The following is a 20,875-nucleotide window of genomic DNA, read 5'->3' on the forward strand; positions in this document are numbered from 1 at the left end:
ATTTTGGGTATTGGGTCTACTCGTGGCAGGCTTTCAGCAGTTAAAGCGGTGTATTTCTTAAAGGGTTTCTTTAAGTTATGAATCATAGATAGATAGATGGATGGAAAATAGATAGACAGATAAATAAGGAAACACAAAAGACAATTATTATAATTATATTCAAGTGTTACAGCATTGTTAGTAGCTGAAAGGGGTGGAGGTTTTAACAACCCCCTGAATTTTATATATTGGAAAGGCATGCCTTACCCTTTTTAAATTTATTAATTGTTTACACCCCCTTAATAAGTCATATGCATGCCAATTGTTGATTCCATGTTTGTCTATGTTTGTCTGTCTGATCTGTAGAGCTATGCCTTTTTTATTAAAAACAAGGATAACATGATCCAAGAAATCAACATTTCATAAATTTATTTCAAAATTATGGCAAAATCATTTTAAAAATAAAAATGCGGATAGATATTATGTAAGGATTATATAGTTGGAATGCTTTCTAAATGGTACCTAAGTATTTTCAGATATAATTTAGAAATGTTTTCAATATGACTAAACATTTAATATCCTAAAAATGACAAAAATTTGAAAGCAAAGTTATGATTAATAATGTTTCATATAACTTAAGGAATCACTGCAGTGTGTTATGCATCTTACAGGGATCTTCATGCTAAGTGTTTGGAATATTTGATCTTCTATGGAGGAGACTCAGATCAGCTAATTAATCCAGGTTAACTTATTTTGTACTGTGTTTACCTATTAGGAATTTTTCAGCTGCTGAGGGGGGAGTTTTTTGTTTGTTACTTTAGGTTTGGTTATACTGGGTTCCCTTGAAGGGTTGCACTACATGTACAGGGCTTGCAAGATTAGGGTTAAAGTAGAGAAATACCCCCCCCCCCCATTTCTTTAGATTTAATTTTAAAATAAGGTTGGGGGTTAAGTGCAGTCAATTTTCACTAAAACCAATAAAATTTTTGAATATAAGTGCAGTTGTAACCTTTTATAATATAGATAAGGATTTTGATTGCCTTTTATCTGAAAAGTGTATTTTCTCCATAGGAACCGTCTAAAAACATTGGGTTTTTAAAACTAATAATTTTTGTAATAAGTTGTACTAAAACAGTAGCTTTTAGTCTTATTAGAATACAGATGACAAAAAACTGCAACAATTCTACGTTTAAAGACATAAAACAGGAAAAAGTATTTGAATTATGAATTATTATTTAGCTATCTTTTATAAAGTAACTACAATATCATTCAAAGGAAAAAAAATATTGACTGCACTTATAGGGGGTATCAGTGCACTGAAAGTTTTTTCTCTAAAGGTTACAATGAATAATTTATCAAATCTAAAATCGTGCCTAATGATAGATTACAGTAATGACTTTATGAAAATATATATTTGTTTAGAAAATTATATACAGTTATTGAATGAAATGGAAATTCCAACACTACTTGAAAGGCCACCAACCTCCAAAGAAGCCTTAAAGTCTTATCTGGCTACTCATTTAAGTTTGTCAACAAAATATACAAGAAATGAGAAATTGAAATTCTTTCTTCATTATATGGAGGTGGCTACAAGTCAAAAAATATTGAATAAAAAAGATGTTTATGACATTTTTCACATCAGAATAGTTGGACATGCAATTTTAGACACAATTATAATGGACAATGCAATTAAGAACAATGACCAGGAGTCTGCTACTGAAATAATGAAGTTTGAAAATGAAGTTCATGGTAAAAATAAGTTATCTCTCCTACAATGTACCAGAATAAATCTGGTTAATGAAGATTTGAAACAATGGAATGTTAGGCAAATAAATAAGGAAGTTGATAATGACTGTTTGGGAAAGATAGGTATTAATAAAAAGAGAAAGCTGTGGATTTGTTTGTCAATTTTTGTTAGTACTGTGTTCCTGTCCATGCTACCATATACAATGGACCAGGAAAGACAAATTTTAAAAAAACTCATATTTGCTCTTATTATTGATCAATTATTAAAATGTGGATAAAATTTGACATAAAATAATATCAAAATCCCTCAATGAATGTTAGAAATATATGTAGTTACAAAAGGACAATTATAATCATGAATAATGCATCAAAGAAAAGACAGTAATTAAACAAACTGCTCACTAAATAATCAAAAAAGTAAAAACAAGCATCTTTTCTCAAAATATTTTTTATTAGACAGTCTTATGATTTAAGTTTTTAGAGACTACTTTGTGGTAATGTGAATATTTACAGAAAAGCGTAGCACAGACATACTGACAGACCAAGGGATTATAGACTAGATTTGCAATATTCAGCAAAATCTATGAAAAAAAACAGTCTTCTATCTATGATCACTAGTTTAAGGTAACATTTCTTCAATGGAAATTTGATGTCCTAAAGAGCATTAGAGATTAACACAGATCAAATGAGTTGTAGAAAAGGGGCTCATGGATAAACGTAATACTATTGATGGAAAGACAGACCAAGTAAATTGGATGCTCTTTGTTATAAGTAAAAATTCAGCTTCAATTTAGGGGGAAACTTATATATACTCCTAAATAATTAAGCCAGACTGACAGATAAACAAACAGATGAATAAAACTTTTTGCTTCTAACATATTTTTTGAAAATTTGTTTTCTAAGGTATCTGATATGAAGTTAATGGTAGATTATACATCAAAAAATGTCAATGAAACATGGTATGAAATGAACCTGCAAAACAATACAGCCTGTACAATTGATGATGCAATTAATTTGACTAAACAATATGCCTTGGCGGGAAATATAATGTTATTGGTACTTCTTTCAAATCTTTGTTCTTACATTGTTGGAGTAATCATTAGTAATCCAACCTGGGTAGATCAAATAGTGGATAAATATAACAAAGATATAGTAAAGTATCGTGATATTGACAACAGGAAAAGGGAAAGTATGCTTACATCTGCTGAAGAAAACAAGAAATATGATGAACTCAAACCCAAACTTCCTGAAATCAAAAGAAAGATGATATTTTTCAAAGAGTTCAGAAATTTTACAAAATTATTATGGCCGTTCTTGATTGTATTGCCTCATGAATTCTTGACAGGTATTGAGTGGTGTATATTTTCTATAATTCCCCACACTTTGTAAAAAAAATATAGCCAAACAAATACATTCATGAAAATGGAGGGTCATTACATGTCCTTCTCTTTAAAGATACTATACTAGGTAACAAAGGTTAAGTATTTAACAGCAGAATTTCGTAATTTCCAAAAAAAGAATTACTTAGTTCTTTATAATAATAAAAATTTTGCTAAATTTGTTATAAAAAGTGCTATAAAACTTCAATTTTAAAGTTGGTACCTACAGTATTCACAAAATTCATGAATAAAATCATCTGTTAAACAAACTTTTAAATATTTTGGCATTTCTCTTATCACAGATTAGGTTATTAAAATTCCTAATTAAAATAGTCATAATTATAAATAGTTATTCTTTATCAAATTTTCAAAAATTGCTTTGTGCTCACTTTAAAAATGTTTCAATACTCATAATTTATGCTAGGGACAAAACTACAGACTAAACTAACTTAAATAAAATTTCTGACTGAAAAAGAATTTTAAAAAATTGAGATTTAGAATGCGACCACAAGACATAAGCAAAGACCACATTCAAGTTCACTCAACTTATTATCTCAGTTCCTATTAGTGCTAGAGGGCTAATTTTTTTGTGCATTTCCCCAGTTTGATAATGAATTTCCGACTATAAGTCGGGCAAAGTCATATTTCGCTTCCTTACCCTTTAATTACCAACCTTTTACCAACAACCAGACCTACAATTGTATAGCTATTTGTAAATGATAGTTAAAAATTTATTGAATCAAAACTATGGCTTCATGGTGCTCCCAGAAAGAGCCTTGGCGAGTAGAATCAGGAACTTTTGTCTGTTTCAAAATATCTCGTTCCTAGCCTTAGAAATTACTAAATAACATGATTTTTAAAGGTTTATTGAGAATTGTCCAATTTGTAGAGATTTTGAGATTTTCTCAGGCTAGGAACGAGATTTTTTGGAACAGTAAAAAGTTCCTGATCTACTCCTCAATGCCTTTCCTGGGAGCAACATGAAGCCATAGTTCTGATTCAGTAAATTTTTGACACTCATTCACAAATAGCTATACAATTGTATGTCTGGTCATCAGCAGTTTTTAAATCATCCAGAGGTGAATTATACTCATGAAAATCATTTGCTGATTCCTGATTTGGTCTCAGAAAAAAAATGTCCAAATCAACCCACCCTAATATATGCTGATTGAAAACTTTAATAAATTTAATAAAAAGTAAAACATTTAGGAACATATACACCAATTTAAAGGCACATCTGACAACCCAATTAAGTACAGCAAAGGAAAAGGTATGTCAAACAACCTATGGCTTGGAGTCAAGTTTGTAGAAACATCAGTAGAAAATGTTCTACAGCTTGTACTGATGACATGGTTACTTATTCCATACTTAGCCTGTGCACCATCTAAAAAGTTGAATGAACTGGTTTATGAAGGACTAATGGGGCTCTTAGATATTCTCTCTTTCAATTACATTGATCCTGGGAACTTTGCAGTCAAGTGTGGAAAGATTGTATTTGCTGTCATCTCCATAGCTGTTGGTTGTTCACTCTTGAGACTAAAAAAACCAGGCTTGAATGTTAGCAGAAAGATAAAGTCATTTCTTGTATTGTTTCCTGGTGCTCTGTGTCAAGTTGTTGCAAGGCTGCTTTCACTGTGGACCCTGATGCTTATGGAACAAAGTGGAATGCTGAAATACACTTTATTTCTAGTGATCCACACAACCCTTTGCCTGTTGATAAAAATATTGTTTGAATTAAGAGCTAAAGATCTGAAAAAGTTGAAAGTCCTGTTGATGGTATTCATAAGCTGTATATCTTCTACATTTGTACAGAATAATATCCACCACAACTCTTCAACACAAATCAATTGCCCAAAATATGATATAATCAGTAGATGTTTATTTCTGTTGGTGATATTTATTGAAAACATTAGCCTTTCACTTATGCCATTTATGTATCCACATCTTTACAACAACATGTCAGAACCCTATTTGAGAATCAATGTAGTTGTTGTTAGCTGTCTATGGATATTCAGTATATTCACAGAGGTAATCAATTAATTCTTTAATTAAAAGTAGTAAGGTATTGTTTTGTTTGCAACAAAAGTTCTCTAAGGTGGGTCATTGGGATTGTGGTTTGACGCATGACATCAGATGGTTTTGAAAATACTAAAATTTTTAAGCTCAGAGCACAGTTCACTCAAAGCGACAGTAAGAGAAAAAAAATTTCCCAGACATAAGGCCAACTGTTTCTAAAATGTCCCAATGAACATATAAATTTAGTATAAAAGACTTGAAATCTTAAACTAGGCCTTTCTGAGAAAATTAGATTTGAAAATTTCAAGTTCAATTTTCACCCCCTAGGAGTTACCGCATAATCATGACAAGAAAAGCAAAGATTATTTATTTAAAATTTTGAACAACTTTGCTTTTATGAAGTCTTTCATAAAACCTCTCTATATATGATTTATTTAAGGCTGAATTTCCGTGACCTTAGCAAAGCAACTGAAAAAAATGGCCATTAATTAACTCCCTTCAGGAATAGTTTTATGAAGAACTTTATAAAAGCAAACTTATTCAAAATTTTAAATAAATAATCTTTGCTTTTCTTGCCATGATTTGGCGGTAACTCGTAGGGGATGAAAAATGAACTTAAAATTTTCAAATCTAATTTTCTCAAAAAGGCCTCATTTTAAGATTTTCGTTTTTCCACTAAATTTATATGTTCATAGGGACATTTTAGAAACAGTTGGCCTTATGTCTGGGAAATTTTTTTTCTCTTACTGTCGCTTCGAGTGAACTGTGAGAGAGGCTAGTTCACCCCTGCTCCTGCAATAAACAGGAACCTCAAGCCACTAGTCAGGCTTCAGGATTAATTTTCATAAAATCTGAAATTTCTAAATTGATGGCACTTTACATCTTTCATGCCTTACTTGCCCAGAGATGGCAAGCTATTGTTCTACATTAAAAGGACAAATCACCATAGTGGAAGTGGTGGTTTGAATCCTGGCCCAAACCAATTTATAATTAAATAGATTAAAATTGTACCTGCTTCTGAGACAAAAACATTAAAAACTTTTTATCATGCATGACAATGGTCATGCAATAAATCCCCAGAGGTATTAATAATGAATATTGCAAAAACTTTAATTATTAGTTCGTGTACTACAAGTATTGTCATGTTTGGAGACAAATCTTGGGAGTACAGAAACTTGAAGAGGGAAAATATACCTTTCATACAAGGTAACATTGATGATTCCCTCCTACCTCCTAACAGAAGTAAGGAAAGCAAAAGTATGCATAAATCTGAGGTGGTTTCTTAAAAAAACTTTTTGGCTTACTACCTCACTAAAATCAGTAATGCTCGCTAAAAGTTAGGTTGGGATAATTTTGCCCCACTGTGATTCTCATTGATTTTAGTAAGGCAGTGAGCCAAAAAAGATTTCTAAGAATTCACCTCTGGTTTACATCAAATCATAAACACTCCTTTAATTTCTTAATTCGATGAAAGGGCATATCCTCCATCTCTTAGGGATACACTAAAATTTAAAGACAAAAAAGTTTTTGTGAAACATGTTATACCCTCATGCTCTGATAAAACTTAATAAAACTAAATTAAGTTTTTTTAAGATGGTTGTTCAAAGATCATGTACAGAAAATATCATGCATTTGTTATTGTACAACAGAGGATTATACAGGTATAGTAACAAAAAAAGTTTTACTGTAAATATTTGTAAACGTTTTTCATGTTTATGATTGGGCAAAATTACTTTTCATTCAGGACTTGAGAATCCTTTTGATAAACATTGTGAAGAAATGGATGAGACTGAGTTTTGGAATATGAAAGATAAAAATGTCATCATCTCTGGGGTAATTCAAATATTTTAATAATAATTGAACTTGTTTGTAAGTATTTAAAATGATTAGGTAAAGTACTTTATGGTTTATGTAATTTTCCCTGTCTTGAAACAAATTGTTTTTAAGATCAGCAACAGAAACTATTCTTACTTTATACAGCTTGGCCTTATTTTTGGCACAGAACAGTATGTAAATTCACTGAAAACTGAATTTCAATTGATTAAGTTAATAAAATTTTAAGCTTAAGATAGAAAGACAAAAACTGTTATACCTATTTATTAGGATAGCAAACTTTATAAGAAACATAAAAACAGAAAAAAAGTTAATATTGTCTTTTTTTGAAGCAGCATTATCTTAATAAACTCTTTAATTCTTATTCTATGTCTAATTTAATACCATAGCAATTAAAATTGAATTTCATATCAGGTTATGTCAGATCATGATATTTTACTAACAGAAGTGAAGATGAAAAACCAAGAGACACCTTTAGTTGAGCAGGTTAAATAACAGTCTAGCAACAGAAGTTTTTTTAAAGTATCAAATAATTCATTTTGAATTTTCAATGTCATTTCTAATAGAAGCATATACAGTGTGCTTTTTATTAAATTAAAATTTGGCTTTAAACCAATTGCTCTTGACATGAATTTATTATTCATGTCTGATTTCTCTCAGTGGCTTGGGGAGTAATATCTACGAATAAAATAACTTATAATTTTCAACAAATCATGCCTAGAAACTCTTTTCCTTATTAAGTTTTTTTTAAATATTAATGAATAAAAAAAAATATAAAATCTTTATACTACTGGTAGCACCAATGAACCTTTCTTAATGAACAGCAATCAGGTTAATTACATTTTAAATGCTAAATCTTCACTAAGACTCACTTTCTCTGTCTCCTTAAACAGATTGTAGGTAATTGTTTTTTTAGGGTTTAGAGCTGCAATTTCTATGAGATTTCCTTAAAGATAGCTCTACACTAGAAATCTTTTATTGCAATGATTGCCTTTCTTAGATATATGTGATCTATTCAGAGCTGATAAACATAAACTCAGCTTGTCTACTATCTTGATATTTTCTTAATAATATAATAGGATGCTGTGGCAGTTGATATTCACAAAGAAAGTAATGCTCTTAACATGAAGTTAAATGTTGAACAGGTAGAATCATATTTCTATAACAACTTACGTTACAGTTTGGTAATTTTAAAATTGAAAATTTGATTAACTGTAAATAAATCCATAACATTATTTTACTTCAACAGTTTTTTTCCTCACTATTATTTGATATTTGTATCAGTATGAGAATGAAGATGGAGAAATGGATGGAAATGAGTCTCTATTGTCAAACAATAAACAGGTTTTAAACTATTTTATATAATTACATTTAATTTATATTGACAGTAGTAGTTAATCTTAGGTAGGGTTATAATGATATACTAGGGCACAGTGGGATCCAGTGGGACATCCAAAAAATTTAAAATTGACTTTTATCTATCCTAGGAATTAATAATGGCTGTAAGTAGACAGCTAGAAAAGAAATTTTTTAAAAATATTCATTTTTGGCGGATTTATGCCATTTTTAAAAAAGGTAGTGAAAAATTTCTTTTCAGTTTTGATGATTTTCCAGATTTTTTTACACAATTTTTTCAAAGCAACAAAAAATACATTTATGTTCATCTTATGAAAATAATTTTTGATTGAGGTACTTTTCAGATACCTGTACCAATGTCTAATTAAAGAAAAATTTTTAAAAAATATTTTTTTGGTGGTGTAAATTGACATTTTGTGAGAAAATTTCACCAAAAATATTAAGATTTTTAACCCCAAAAAATCAGTTTTCTCCATTTTACCCAAAAACAGCCGTGATGCCCCGGGTTTTACAATAATAATATTAATATGCAACATGTATTGTGTTTAAAACAGTTTTCATAACCTGGGGCCTCCCGGCCGTTTTTGAGTAATTGAGCATTTTACATTGCATGGTTTGAACAATTTCGTTCTTGTTAATTTGAAATTTTCCCTCGTTAGAGGTGGAAGGAGTCATTTTAGAGCCCAAAGTCATCTCTGCAATGTTTTCTAACTTTTTGAGGCGGAACTTTCTTTACTTATGCATCATTTGCCTCCGGCCAACCGTTTCGCCGTTATTTGCCGCCGTAGGTGTGATTTTTAACGATTTTTGCCGTTCTCGTGGTTTTAATGGACATTTAAGGGAACAAGAAGTCCTTAAAAAAAGATGACATAAAAATACTTTTATTTTAGCAATTAAATTTGCTAAATTTCATGTGTTCTGAAAAAAATTGTATTTCTAACTGGTTTTGGTTCAGCAAAAATTCAAATTCGGGGATTAATTATAATATTTCAAAAACATTATATATGCGTCTGAGAGAGAGAGAGAGAAATATACGTTTGAGAGAGAATATAATAGAAGCAATTATGTTTATATTCTTATACAAACTTTAAATGAAGATAGCTAGACTTAGAATAAAGGTATTAACACAAAATCAAAAGAGTTTTGAAAATTATGTTATTGTTGTTTATATCTGTAAAAAAAAACATTAGAAAACATGCCTTATTAGTGTCCTATTTTACTTATACTGGACCTACCTAAAAATGCCGGGACTCGAACTGGGTGCACCTGACGCTATATTCATGTTCACAAACATTGTTTGCATTGAAGAAATATTTACATAGACGTTTATTTTGTTAAAATATTCCTATCCTAACTAAAGTTATGAAGGTTTATAGATTTTTTAAAAATAGGGTAGCTTCGCTCCTCCAAAACCGCCAGACGTACTTACCAAATGCACATTAGAAGTTAACAGGAGCAAAATTTATGTTATTTTTGAGTTAAAGCAAAAGAAATTACATCATTTCGTCAAATACAAGCTTTTTTATTGATGTTTACTTTTGTCTACCCTTAATGTCCCGTTTTTTGGCAAAAGATCCCACTGTGTAGGGTTGATAATTAAATTGCCTTTAGTATTTATATATAGTCTGTTCCAAAATACTTGAATTCCAAAAAGAGAAATATCTTGACTGTTTATGTTGCTTTCTATTATTTAATACTTACTATAATAGACTGCAAGTGTCAGAAATGGAGATATAGATGAAAATGAACTTCTCTTGACAAACAAGGTTTTGGTCTATTTCATGAACTTTTCTTTTTTTAAACTAATCTACATCAGTAATTCATATAACTTAGATTTATTCCAAATTGAGTTTTGGAATTTCATACACTTTAGGTAAATATCACAGTTGAAATTCATGAAGACACAAGTGCATGTGCCAGCAATTTCAATGTTCAAAATGTACAGGTATGGGTAAAATTCTTAAGCAATATTTCATATTTCTTGAGTATTCAAACCAATGAGAGTTATTTGTATTTTTTTTATTCTGTCAACTATTCATCTATATTTATCTATTATTATTAAATATATTTTTATTATTATTAGAATAAAAAAGTTGGAGATATGGATGAAAATAATGATCCTCTCTTGACCAACACTAATCAGGTTTTAGTCTATTTCATTAATTATTTTTTCATTTAGTAAATATATACTTTCAGCTATTTAGGTATCTTATTTTATTTTCATTTTTTTATTATTTATCAGAATTCCAGTGTGATAGATGGTGATATGGATGAGAATAATGGTCCTCTCTTGACCAACACTAATAAGGTTTTAGTCTATTTCATTAATTTTGCTTTTTCACTGATATTTGATCTTTACCCTGGATAAGTTACATAAAACCTTTACCATATTTTAAGGTAAATTTGATATTCTTTTATTATTATTAGAATACTAGTGTGAGGGCTTAAACTTAAAATTTTTTTTTATCATCTGCATACTGCCAACCATATAAGTATCTTATTTTCATTCACCATTTTTTATCATTATAAGGATGCCAGTGTGATAGTTGGAGATATGGATGAAAATGATCCTCTTATGACTAACACTAATGAGGTTTTAGATTTCATCAATTAGACTTTGAAAAATTAATTTATTATCTTATTTATACTGTCAACCATTTAAGTATCTTATTAAAATTTAATATCTTTTATATTATTATCAGAATATGAGTGATGGAGATATGAATGAAAATAATGATCCTCTCTTGACCAACGCCAATCAGGTTTTAGTCTATTTCATAAATGAGACTTTAAAAAGATAATCTATTAAATATTTACTGCCAACCATTTAAGTATCTTATTTCAATTCAATATTTAATTCTATTATTATCAGAATTCCAGTGTGAGAGTTGGAGATATGGATGAGAATGATCCTCTCTTGACCAACTCTAATCAGGTTTTAGTCTATTTCGTAAATTTTGCTTTTCACTGATATTTGATCTTTACCATAGATAAGTTAAATACAATTTTTACAATATTTTATGGTAAATTTGATATTATTTTATTATTTTTTATTAGAATAATAGTGTGAGGGTTTAAACTTAAAAATTTTATTTATCATCTGAATACTGACAACCATTTAAGTATCTTATTTTTATTTAATATCTTTATCTTATTATCAGAATGCCAGTGTGAAAGTTGGAGATATGGATGAAAATGAACCTCTTTCCACCAATCCTAATCAGGTTTTAGTCCATTTCATTAATTTTGCTTTTTCACTGATATTTGATCTTTACTATAGATAAGATTTTAACAATATCTTTTTTAGATATAGATTAGATTTTAACAATATCTTAAAGTAAATCTGATCTTTTTATATTATTATTAGAATGCCAGTGTGAGAGATGGAGATATGAATGAAAATAATGATCCTCTCTTGACCAACACCAATCAGGTTTTAGTCTATTTCATTTCTTTTCCCTTTTCACTGATCATTGATCTTTACCATAGATATGATACATTAAATTTTAACAATATCTTGAATTAAATCTTTAACCAACACTAATCAGGTTTTAGTCTATTTCATTAATTTTGCTTTTACATAGACTATAACTAATATATATATAATACATTAAAATGTTACTATGTTTTAAGGTAGACTTTAAAATTTCATTTTTTATCTAAATACTGTCAACCATATAAGTATCTTATTTTGATTTAATATCTTTTATTATTATCAGAATTCCAGTTTGAAACTTGGAGATATGGATGAAAATGATTCTCTCTTGACCAACACTAATCAGGTTTTAGTCTATTTCATAAATCAGACTTTAAAAGATAATTTATTAAATATATACTGTCAACCATATAAGTATCTTATTATAATTTAATAATATTTTACTATTATCAGGATGCCAGTGTGAGAGATGGAGATATGGATAAAGATAATGATCCTCTCTTGACCAATCCTAATCAGGTTTTAGTCTAGTAATCAGACGGTAAAAGATAATTTATTAAATATATATACTGCCAACAATATAAGTATCTTTTTTTGATTTAACATCTTATTAGCAGAATGCCAGTGTGAGAGTTGGAGATATGGATGAGAATAATGGTCCTCTCTTGACCAATCCTAATCAGGTTTTAGTCTATTAATCAGACTTTAAAATATAATTTATTAAATATATATACTGCCAACCATATAAGTATCTTATTTTGATTTAACATCTTATTATCAGAATGCCAGTGTGAGAGTTGGAGATATGGATGAGAATAATGGTCCTCTCTTGACCAATCCTAATCAGGTTTTAGTCTATAAATCAGACTTTTAAAAGATAATTTATTAAATATATATACTGTCAACCATATAAGATCTTATTTTAATTTAATATTTTATTATCAGAATTCCAGTGTGAGAGTTGGAGATATGAATGAAAATAATGGTCCTCTCTTAACCAATCCTAATCAGGTTTTAGTCTATTTCATAAACTTTGCTTTTTCACTGATATTTGATCTTTACTATAAATAAGAGGCTTTAGATTTTAACAATATTTTAAAGTAAATCTAAGGAGAATTCTTAAAAAAAACTTTTGCCTCATTAAAATCAGTTTGCCCCACTAAAATTTTCCCCTCTAAATTTTTAGTTTGTCTTACTGATTTTAGGAGGGCAAACTGATTTTAGTGAGGCAAATTTTTTAAAAGAATTCACCTCTGATCTTTTTATATTATTATTAGAATGCCAGTGTGAGTGATGGAGATATGGATGAAAATAATGATCCTCTCTTGACCAACACATATCAGGTTTATATACATTTCCTTTGCTTTCATTTAAATGGATTGTAGAGCATTGAACCCTCACCCCCCCAAAAAAAATAGATCTAAAATAATAGAGGATGAGATTTTTTCCATGCCTTACCCCTTGGGGGAACCTAATTAAACCTTTGCTGACCTTAAGTAATAAACAAACAAGCTAAAAATTACCTCACTATTAGTTTCAATTTATTTAAAAGATAATGGGGGGGGGAGGGGGGTGGTTAATATTGTGAAATCTCCTCTAAATATGAGTAAATGTAAATCTTAATAATTAAAAAATGTGGTAATTGTCGTATATAATTTTAAACTATGCTTGAGTATTTCTGTAACAATTAGAAACAGTAATGAAATTTCAGCTACTCTGTATTAGTTCCTATGCCATGACCATAAGTTGACTTCTAAGATAATACATTCTAAAACAGACCTTTATTTCTTTATTCTATGTTTAGAAAGTTGTGTTTGTTTGTACTTTTGTCTGGTTAAAGAAGTTTTGCTTTTATGGACATTTCAAAAAATCTTTAAATTAATTATTTTTCTATTACAGGATAAGAGTGATAGGGATGAATAAATATGCATGTATCTGCCTAGTACAATGATGTGGCCTTGTTAAAGGTAGGTAAAAATAATCTTTACATAAAAGTAACAGGATCTCTTCTGTCTGTCTGTTTGTTTGTACAGAATGATCTCGCTAATCGCTGAACCGATATGGTTCTCCTTTATAGTGTATATTATCATTTAGGTTCTGGGCTGGTTTATAACTAATTTGTGTGAGGGTACAAACACCTTCCCAAAAAAATGTATATAAAATCATATTCTACGAAACTAGCGGTCGTTTAGACATTCTTGGTACACAGCCGATCTTAACATAGAATTTATTGAAACACTTACATTCCTGTAGGGACATAGCCGCTAGTATGCAATAACCTAACAAATTAATTGGACGGCTGCTGTCCGTCTTCCTGTCTGTGATAAATGATTTATAATATCTGCACTTAACAGGATCTGATTTCATGGATGCATGTACAAATTTTGAACAACTATCCCTTGTAAATGTATAAAAACTAAATTTTCTAAATCATACCTAAATGCTACATGGATCGCCATGATATTTATGATATCGAAAGGATGACACTAAAGTGGCTAAATAAACCATGAGACCTATCCGTTTCAGACGTACGAACATATGGCCAGGCAGAAAGACCCCAAATGTTCAAAAGCCTTTACAAAATAGTTATACATCGCATCGTATTACAGACAGTCAGTTTTCTACGAATATCTTGAAATAAAAATCATTCGGGCCATCTGCGGCTTGGGCTAACTAAACTGGTTTTATTTTTTTCATTTTACTCTCCGCGGAAAGCTGTCAATAATACGATGTGATTAATAACTATTAAACGTCTCTAAAGTTATGTAATATATTTCAGGTTTAATGTTAAGTTTAAGAAAAAGAAGATTTTTCATTTTTGTGGCCACGAAAAAAAAGAAGAAATTATCAAGGAACATAACCTTGACATTCTTAATCGTATTTTTTGCATGCATTTTCTTATCAATTTAGCTTCAAAACAAGACTGAAAACGGTCATAGATGCATAAATGTACATATATATTATATGATTTGCATAGAATTAATAACGTTTTTTAGAATTATAAAGAGAAAGAGTTTTTTTATTTAATTTATATTGTTGTCACTAACTGTCAGGGCTCGGCAGCTATGCGTCAGCCGCGACTAAGCCTCAAATTAAGACAATTTTTTTTGAAAATAGGGATTGCCATGTTTGGGTCAGGTTTAGACTTCCAGCTGATTTTTAATATTTTATAAGGTTGGTTTCCCGGAGGCTTAAGGATTTTTTGAATTTTTAAATTTGGCAGAGATATTCTAAAATTATATAATGGCACGTTAATAACATATAGCTTATATCATATCGAACCTATATTCGCCCTTTAAAGGCAGCTGACACGCAGCTTCCGAGCTTTCACTCTAACAGCGGTATACAATATTTCTCTTATAGAGAAAATCTTATTCAACTCTCAGTGAGTAATGCAGTTGGAGAAGCTTATACTTAATATTAATATAGAGATGTTACGCACCTAAAAGTCTATTTACAAAATATATGACCGTAGCAATTCAAATTACTCTGACATTTTAGAAAAATTCTGTTATAGTTATTTATCGCATCGTATTATAGACAGCAACATTTATGATTTAAACCAGTTTTGTGAGCCCCGAGGGGCTTAAGGCCTGGGCTAACGTGATTTTATCAGTATGGCTCAGAACCGGTTCTGATCCAGCTGATTCGAAGCCATACTGTTATATACATCTCAATTAAAATTTGAAAATCACAAAATTAACAAAACTAGTCTTATTCTTAAATTTTCTTTTAACATTCGCGAAAAAGCTTTCTATGATACACAATGTGATAAATAACTATTCAAAACTTAGTTTGACGTGCTTTATATCCATACTAGCGGTTACGCCCCTAGAGGCCTTTAGAGGTACTTGAAGAGGGGGGAGTTTAATTCTCTAACCCATTTTTTAAATTTTAGATGTAAAAAGAAAAAGTTAAAATATTTTCCTGGAGGACATTCTTTTTAAGATGTGGGTGTAATTTTTTCTAGGGCTATTTCTCTTAAAAGGGTTGTGGTACCCTCCCCCAATATAGACAGACATCATGTTACTTTATTATAAGGACTTGGCAGGGATGAAGGGATATGGCCTTTGGTTGTGAATTAATAAGATTTGGAAGTATATGAATTAAAGCATAAATTTCATTATATATGTAATTGTGTCATTCAGTTTCTTCTGGGCGTTTTACAGGAGGTTGATATATTTTTTTTATATTTAAACCATTTTTATGATTTAATTTTCCCCTCTATTGGTATGATCATGGTATGATATATATTTGTAAGCTACAATTCCACTTTAAATAGAGACGAAACTGTAATGGTACATTATGTTTACATATTATTACTTATTTAAATCAACATAATAATAATGGTATATATAAACTAGTTATTTTTTAAATTTTACATACAATTTGTTAAATTTTACATTATATTTTATGCTTTTTTATGACTAACATAATCTATGAATTATATGGAAAATTCTTATTATGTCGATGTTAAAAGAATAAACCACCATTCCAGTTTCATCTCTTTTTTTATTAAACCGTAATCATAGATTGAATTTCTGCCTTTATAAGAATGGTTTCAACCTCCAAACTGTGTTATGGCCGTTTTCGATCTTGTTTATGTTGTAATTTTATAATGCTTGGCATATTTGTCATATCATAATGATTGTAATGTTTAAAAGCGAAGCTTTTCTAAAATTAGGGTCGGTCTGTATGTCCTTTAAATAACTCTTTTTGTTAATTGATAATGTCCTAGAACTGTCCTATTGATTTCAAATTTTGATATTCCTATAACAATTACTTACGATTAAGAAAGCGTAGCAGTTCTATCGTTATCAAAAAGTCCGAACATCCATTTAAAATATGCTAAAATTTTACGTTTTTGGACATTATTTGATATAATTATCCTATACGACTAATTTTTGAAATAACGATCTTTAGGGGTCAGGACAAAAAGTAAAATATTTCAGGCGAGGCATTTCTATAATCAAATCTTAAAAATAAAAGTATGTCCTTTTACTGCATCCTATATTCACGCGATTTTGCAACAAATTTATGTAGAATTTCGTTTAGACTTAGAAATAAATGTTCTGCTGATTAAGTACTGACACTCTACAAGAGTTGATGTTAGTTTGTCCTAACGTTTCAGAGCTTTGCTTTTATGGATGTTGTAATTCTTGTTTAACTTTATAATAATGTATTTTATATTTTGATTGTGTTTGGGTAATAAAATAGTTTTTATATTAATGAATTATTACCAAAATTAAAGCTACTATAAAATGTTGTGTTTGTATGTTTTTATAGGGACTATGATTCTGAAACACAATTCTAAGTGAAAATTTCCCTACAACCCATTTCCTTTTAGTTACAGCACAAAATAAGTGTTATGCTACTAAAATATCTAAATTTTCAGCAATTTCAAGTGGAATCAATTTGCTGAAACACAGCAGCACCTGACAATTGAATAGCAGCTGCATTCCTCCTACTTTGACTTAATCAGCAGCGTCTTGATTTAAGCTATGAAGAACTGCATAATAGCAGGGCTCGGCAGCCGCGCTTCAGCTGAAAGTCATAACCAGGCCCAATTAATCCTTCTTTTCAAAAATATTTTAAAGCATCCAAACTGGTTTTAATTTTAGGCCTAGTTGCAGCAGTCGCACAGCTGCCGAGCCCTGCAAAATAAGTCACTGTCAAGGGCAAAACGTCATCAAAATTATTGCATTGATAATGAATAATTCGTTTTAAAAATATTAGCTATAGAATTTGATTCTTATCAGGGCTCGACGGCCGCGATTAAGCCGCTTATAAGCCCTAGGTAAAAAAACTTTCACAGTTTTAAACATCAGCTTGAAGTCAAAATCGGATTCAAACATGGCAATCCCTTTTTTTAAAAAAAATTTTCATCCAAACGGGTTCAAATTTTAGGCTTAGTTGCGGCAGTCGCACAGCTGCCGAGCCCGTCAAAATATGTCACTGTCAAGGGCAAGACGTAATCAAAATATGAGTTTGCATTGATAACGGCTATAGAATTTGATTCTTATCAGGGTTTCAGCTGCATTAAACAACTTTAAAAATGAGCACAAAGTATAAATAATCCCTAAAAAATATTCAAAGCATCCAAACGGGTTTAAATTTGAGGCTTAGTCGCGGCTGCCGAGCCCTAATTCTTATAATATAAATATATTTATATTTTTTTTAGCCTGTGCCTTCGGCACCTCGAGGCTAAAAAAATTGGTTTTAATCTTATAATTGTACATTCTATATCCGCGGAAAGCTGTTTATAATACGATGCGAGAAATAACTATTCCTGCAAGATATTAGAAACGGTAACACATAATAAGTAAGTTTTGCTGGCCCAGGAAGTTGATGGAAACTAGGGATAAAATTTTAAACTGAAAAATCATGAAAAAATGAGAAAATGCGCAAAAATTCAGATTTTTAAAATTCTTCAAATAGCCCTAGAGTTTAGGGGCACGGAAACAAGTCTAAATATAAAGTGATAAGGTTTTTTTTGCTGAGTTTAGCTATGGTAGATGGCTTTATTATTTTTTTTTATTCTTCCCCTTTTTCTTTCATCTTTCTCTTTCTTTCTTATTTCTTATGTCTTCTTTTGTTTTTAAAAGCGAAGCTTTGCTATAAGTAGGGTCGGTCCGTTCGTCCGTCCGTACGTCCGTTACAGTTAGCCCTTATTGTCCTATAGATATTAAACTATGCATGCTGATTTCTGTAACAATTAGATACGACTTAGAGAGCGCAGCAACTCTATAATCGTTTCCATAGTATAGTATTATACGCGATGCATCTCTATCATCAAATCCTAAAAAACGTCAGTATGTCCTTAAACAGTAACATGTATTTAATCAGTTTTGCAACAAGTTTACTTACAATTTTGTATAGACATTTGCATTAATATTCATTTTATTCAGTTCTGACACTCTACAAGTGTTAATGTTCGTTTGTCCTTCCATTTTAGAGCTTCGCTTTTATGTATGGTGTCATCCTTTTTAATGCTGTAGACACACAAAAAAGGTTGTTTTTCTTCCTATGCTCAACTCCTGTTGGGGTCCTAATCCTGCGGAGCCTATACCTGCGATACCCCTTGCCTTCCCCCCTTATCTATGATACAAAGTAGAACGATGTCTGTCTGTCCGTCTGAAGCTTAAGATCTCAGTAACCACAGAACCGATTGGGCTCTACTCTTCAGGGAATATACCTACTGGTCCTGTGGTGGTTTTAAGCTATTTTCTTGAGAGGTGGGACACCTCCCCCCTAAAAAAATGTTTTGAGGCAGTTACTTCACAAAAATGGCAGCACCAGAAATACTTAATTTTTTAAAAATTACCTCTTGGGGCAAAGCTTCCAGAGACTAGGGGCCAAGCCGCTAGTCTTTAATATAGTGTAAATAAGGTATCAGTGATTAAGATGGCACTTTGAGTGAAAGGGACAGATTGACAAACAAAAAGTAGTTATGGAGTTCCTTTGCTACTAAACTTAAAATGTAGAAATTTTTGTAAATTTCAATATTAAAATTTTGTATAAATTACTTAAAATAAAGGAAGTAGTATACGTCTTATCAAACAAGCTAAAATTCTTAATTTTTATTTATATTTTCAATTTTTTGTAGCAAATCAACTCCATATCTTAATTTGTATAATCGATTTCATCAAAACAAGGATGACAACATTCATATGAAGCCAACAACAAAAAATCATAGATAGACAAACAAGTGAGCTATAGGGTAGATTTGTTGATTATCAAAACTCAAAGAACTGACAAAATCACCATGAATGTGTTTTAAAGTAACAATATTATTTTTTAATCAAAAACATTTTATATCCTTATATAAAAGTAACAAGAACTATGTGTGTGTGTGTGTGTGTGTGTGTGTCTGTCTGTCTTGCTAACCGCTAAACCGATATGGCTTTTTATTGGTCCTGTGAAGTTTATTTCTATTTAGAATCTAGAAAAAAAATCAATATCTACTGAAATATTGAGGTATCTTATTTTTTCATAGGAGCTTTATAAGGTCCTAGGATGGGTTTAGTCTATTTTAATTTTGCATATAAGTCTTAGGATGGTTTAATGCCTTTTTCTGCCCCCATTTTTACTCCTTAGAAAGCAGAGACCATAGATGCTAGGGGCGCAGTAGGTTTTTTTTGTCTGTAGATTAAGATACAGATTGAGTTTTTCATGTTATGGAAGTTACATTTAGGTTCCGGGAGTTTTCAGACTAACTCATTTTAATATTTAAGTCTTGGGATGGTTTTTGGCTGTCTATAGGCTTTTTCTACCCCTTCTAATAGAGAGCCATTGACGCCAGGGTAAACTTGCTAGTATTCTTGTAATTAAAAAAACAATTAAGCAGGAAATGCTTAAAAGATAGATTAATCTTCCTATAATTATGATTTTTGGTCTGTAGTAGCTTGTAATATATAGGAGGAGAAACAGTTATTGCAGGGAGGGAAGGGACATTGAGTTTTTTATTACACTGGTTCCCAAAGTTTTATAGGAACGTTTTCTTAATTGTTGGCTTGATAACTTTTGGGACGTTTATTGTATTTTAAGTAGCTGGCTCATCTATTTCAGTGTCAAACGTTTCAACCAATAATTGTAATATAAAGAAAGGACAATTTTGAGGATGCACTTCAGATTAAATTTGTTATATCAACTACTTTCTGCAAATCAATTTCACATTATTTCTGTCAGTGTTTTTTTGGCGTTTTTCTTATTAAGAAGTTTAATAATACTTTCTTAATTATCACGAAAATTATCATTTCAACACTATTAATCTTTCCAGTATGGCTTAATATCTGCAGGATTAGAACCTCAAGCATACTGAAAAATCATATACAGGCAGCATTGTATTCCAGACAATTTTCTATGATTATTAAAATAAAAAAGTCGAACCCAGTTTTGTTAGACCTGAAAGCTTTCTATAATACGATGCGATAAATGAATATTATTTTTTTATGCTCTTTCTCATTTATATAATTCACAGGGTAGCCCCTGAGGCTTAGCGACCCCACAGTGGTTAGTCAAAGAAAAACGATAGATTGATGTATCTCCAATGATGATAAGCAAATTATCTACCCCTTTTGTAGGTTAAAATTAGTGGTTTAAATGTTTGAACACTCAACCTAATAAATCT

At 30.4% G+C, this 20,875-nt stretch overlaps 1 protein-coding gene across 1 annotated transcript; it reads left to right on the top strand.

Annotated features, from left to right (window-relative positions):
- Positions 1-2,110: 2,110 nt before the first annotated feature.
- On the top strand, positions 2,111-16,007 carry LOC145333914 (uncharacterized). The gene is made up of 24 exons (XM_080179175.1): positions 2,111-3,070; positions 4,336-5,132; positions 6,241-6,326; positions 6,714-6,781; positions 6,865-6,953; positions 7,368-7,439; positions 8,033-8,098; positions 8,238-8,297; positions 10,019-10,075; positions 10,183-10,254; positions 10,393-10,452; positions 10,552-10,617; positions 10,840-10,902; positions 11,012-11,071; positions 11,182-11,244; positions 11,471-11,533; positions 11,677-11,742; positions 12,029-12,091; positions 12,199-12,264; positions 12,527-12,592; positions 12,691-12,756; positions 13,023-13,088; positions 13,645-13,712; positions 14,525-16,007. Exons 1-23 carry the CDS (start codon positions 2,638-2,640, stop codon positions 13,666-13,668), a joined length of 2,592 nt encoding a protein of 863 aa, XP_080035301.1. The 5' UTR covers positions 2,111-2,637; the 3' UTR covers positions 13,669-13,712; positions 14,525-16,007.
- The last annotated feature ends 4,868 nt before the right edge of the window (positions 16,008-20,875 follow it).

The sequence above is a fragment of the Acartia tonsa genome, chromosome 12 (genome assembly GCF_053477335.1).
Source record: "Acartia tonsa isolate MP-2025a chromosome 12, ASM5347733v1, whole genome shotgun sequence".
In the NCBI taxonomy this organism is placed as follows: Eukaryota; Metazoa; Arthropoda; class Copepoda; order Calanoida; family Acartiidae; genus Acartia; species Acartia tonsa.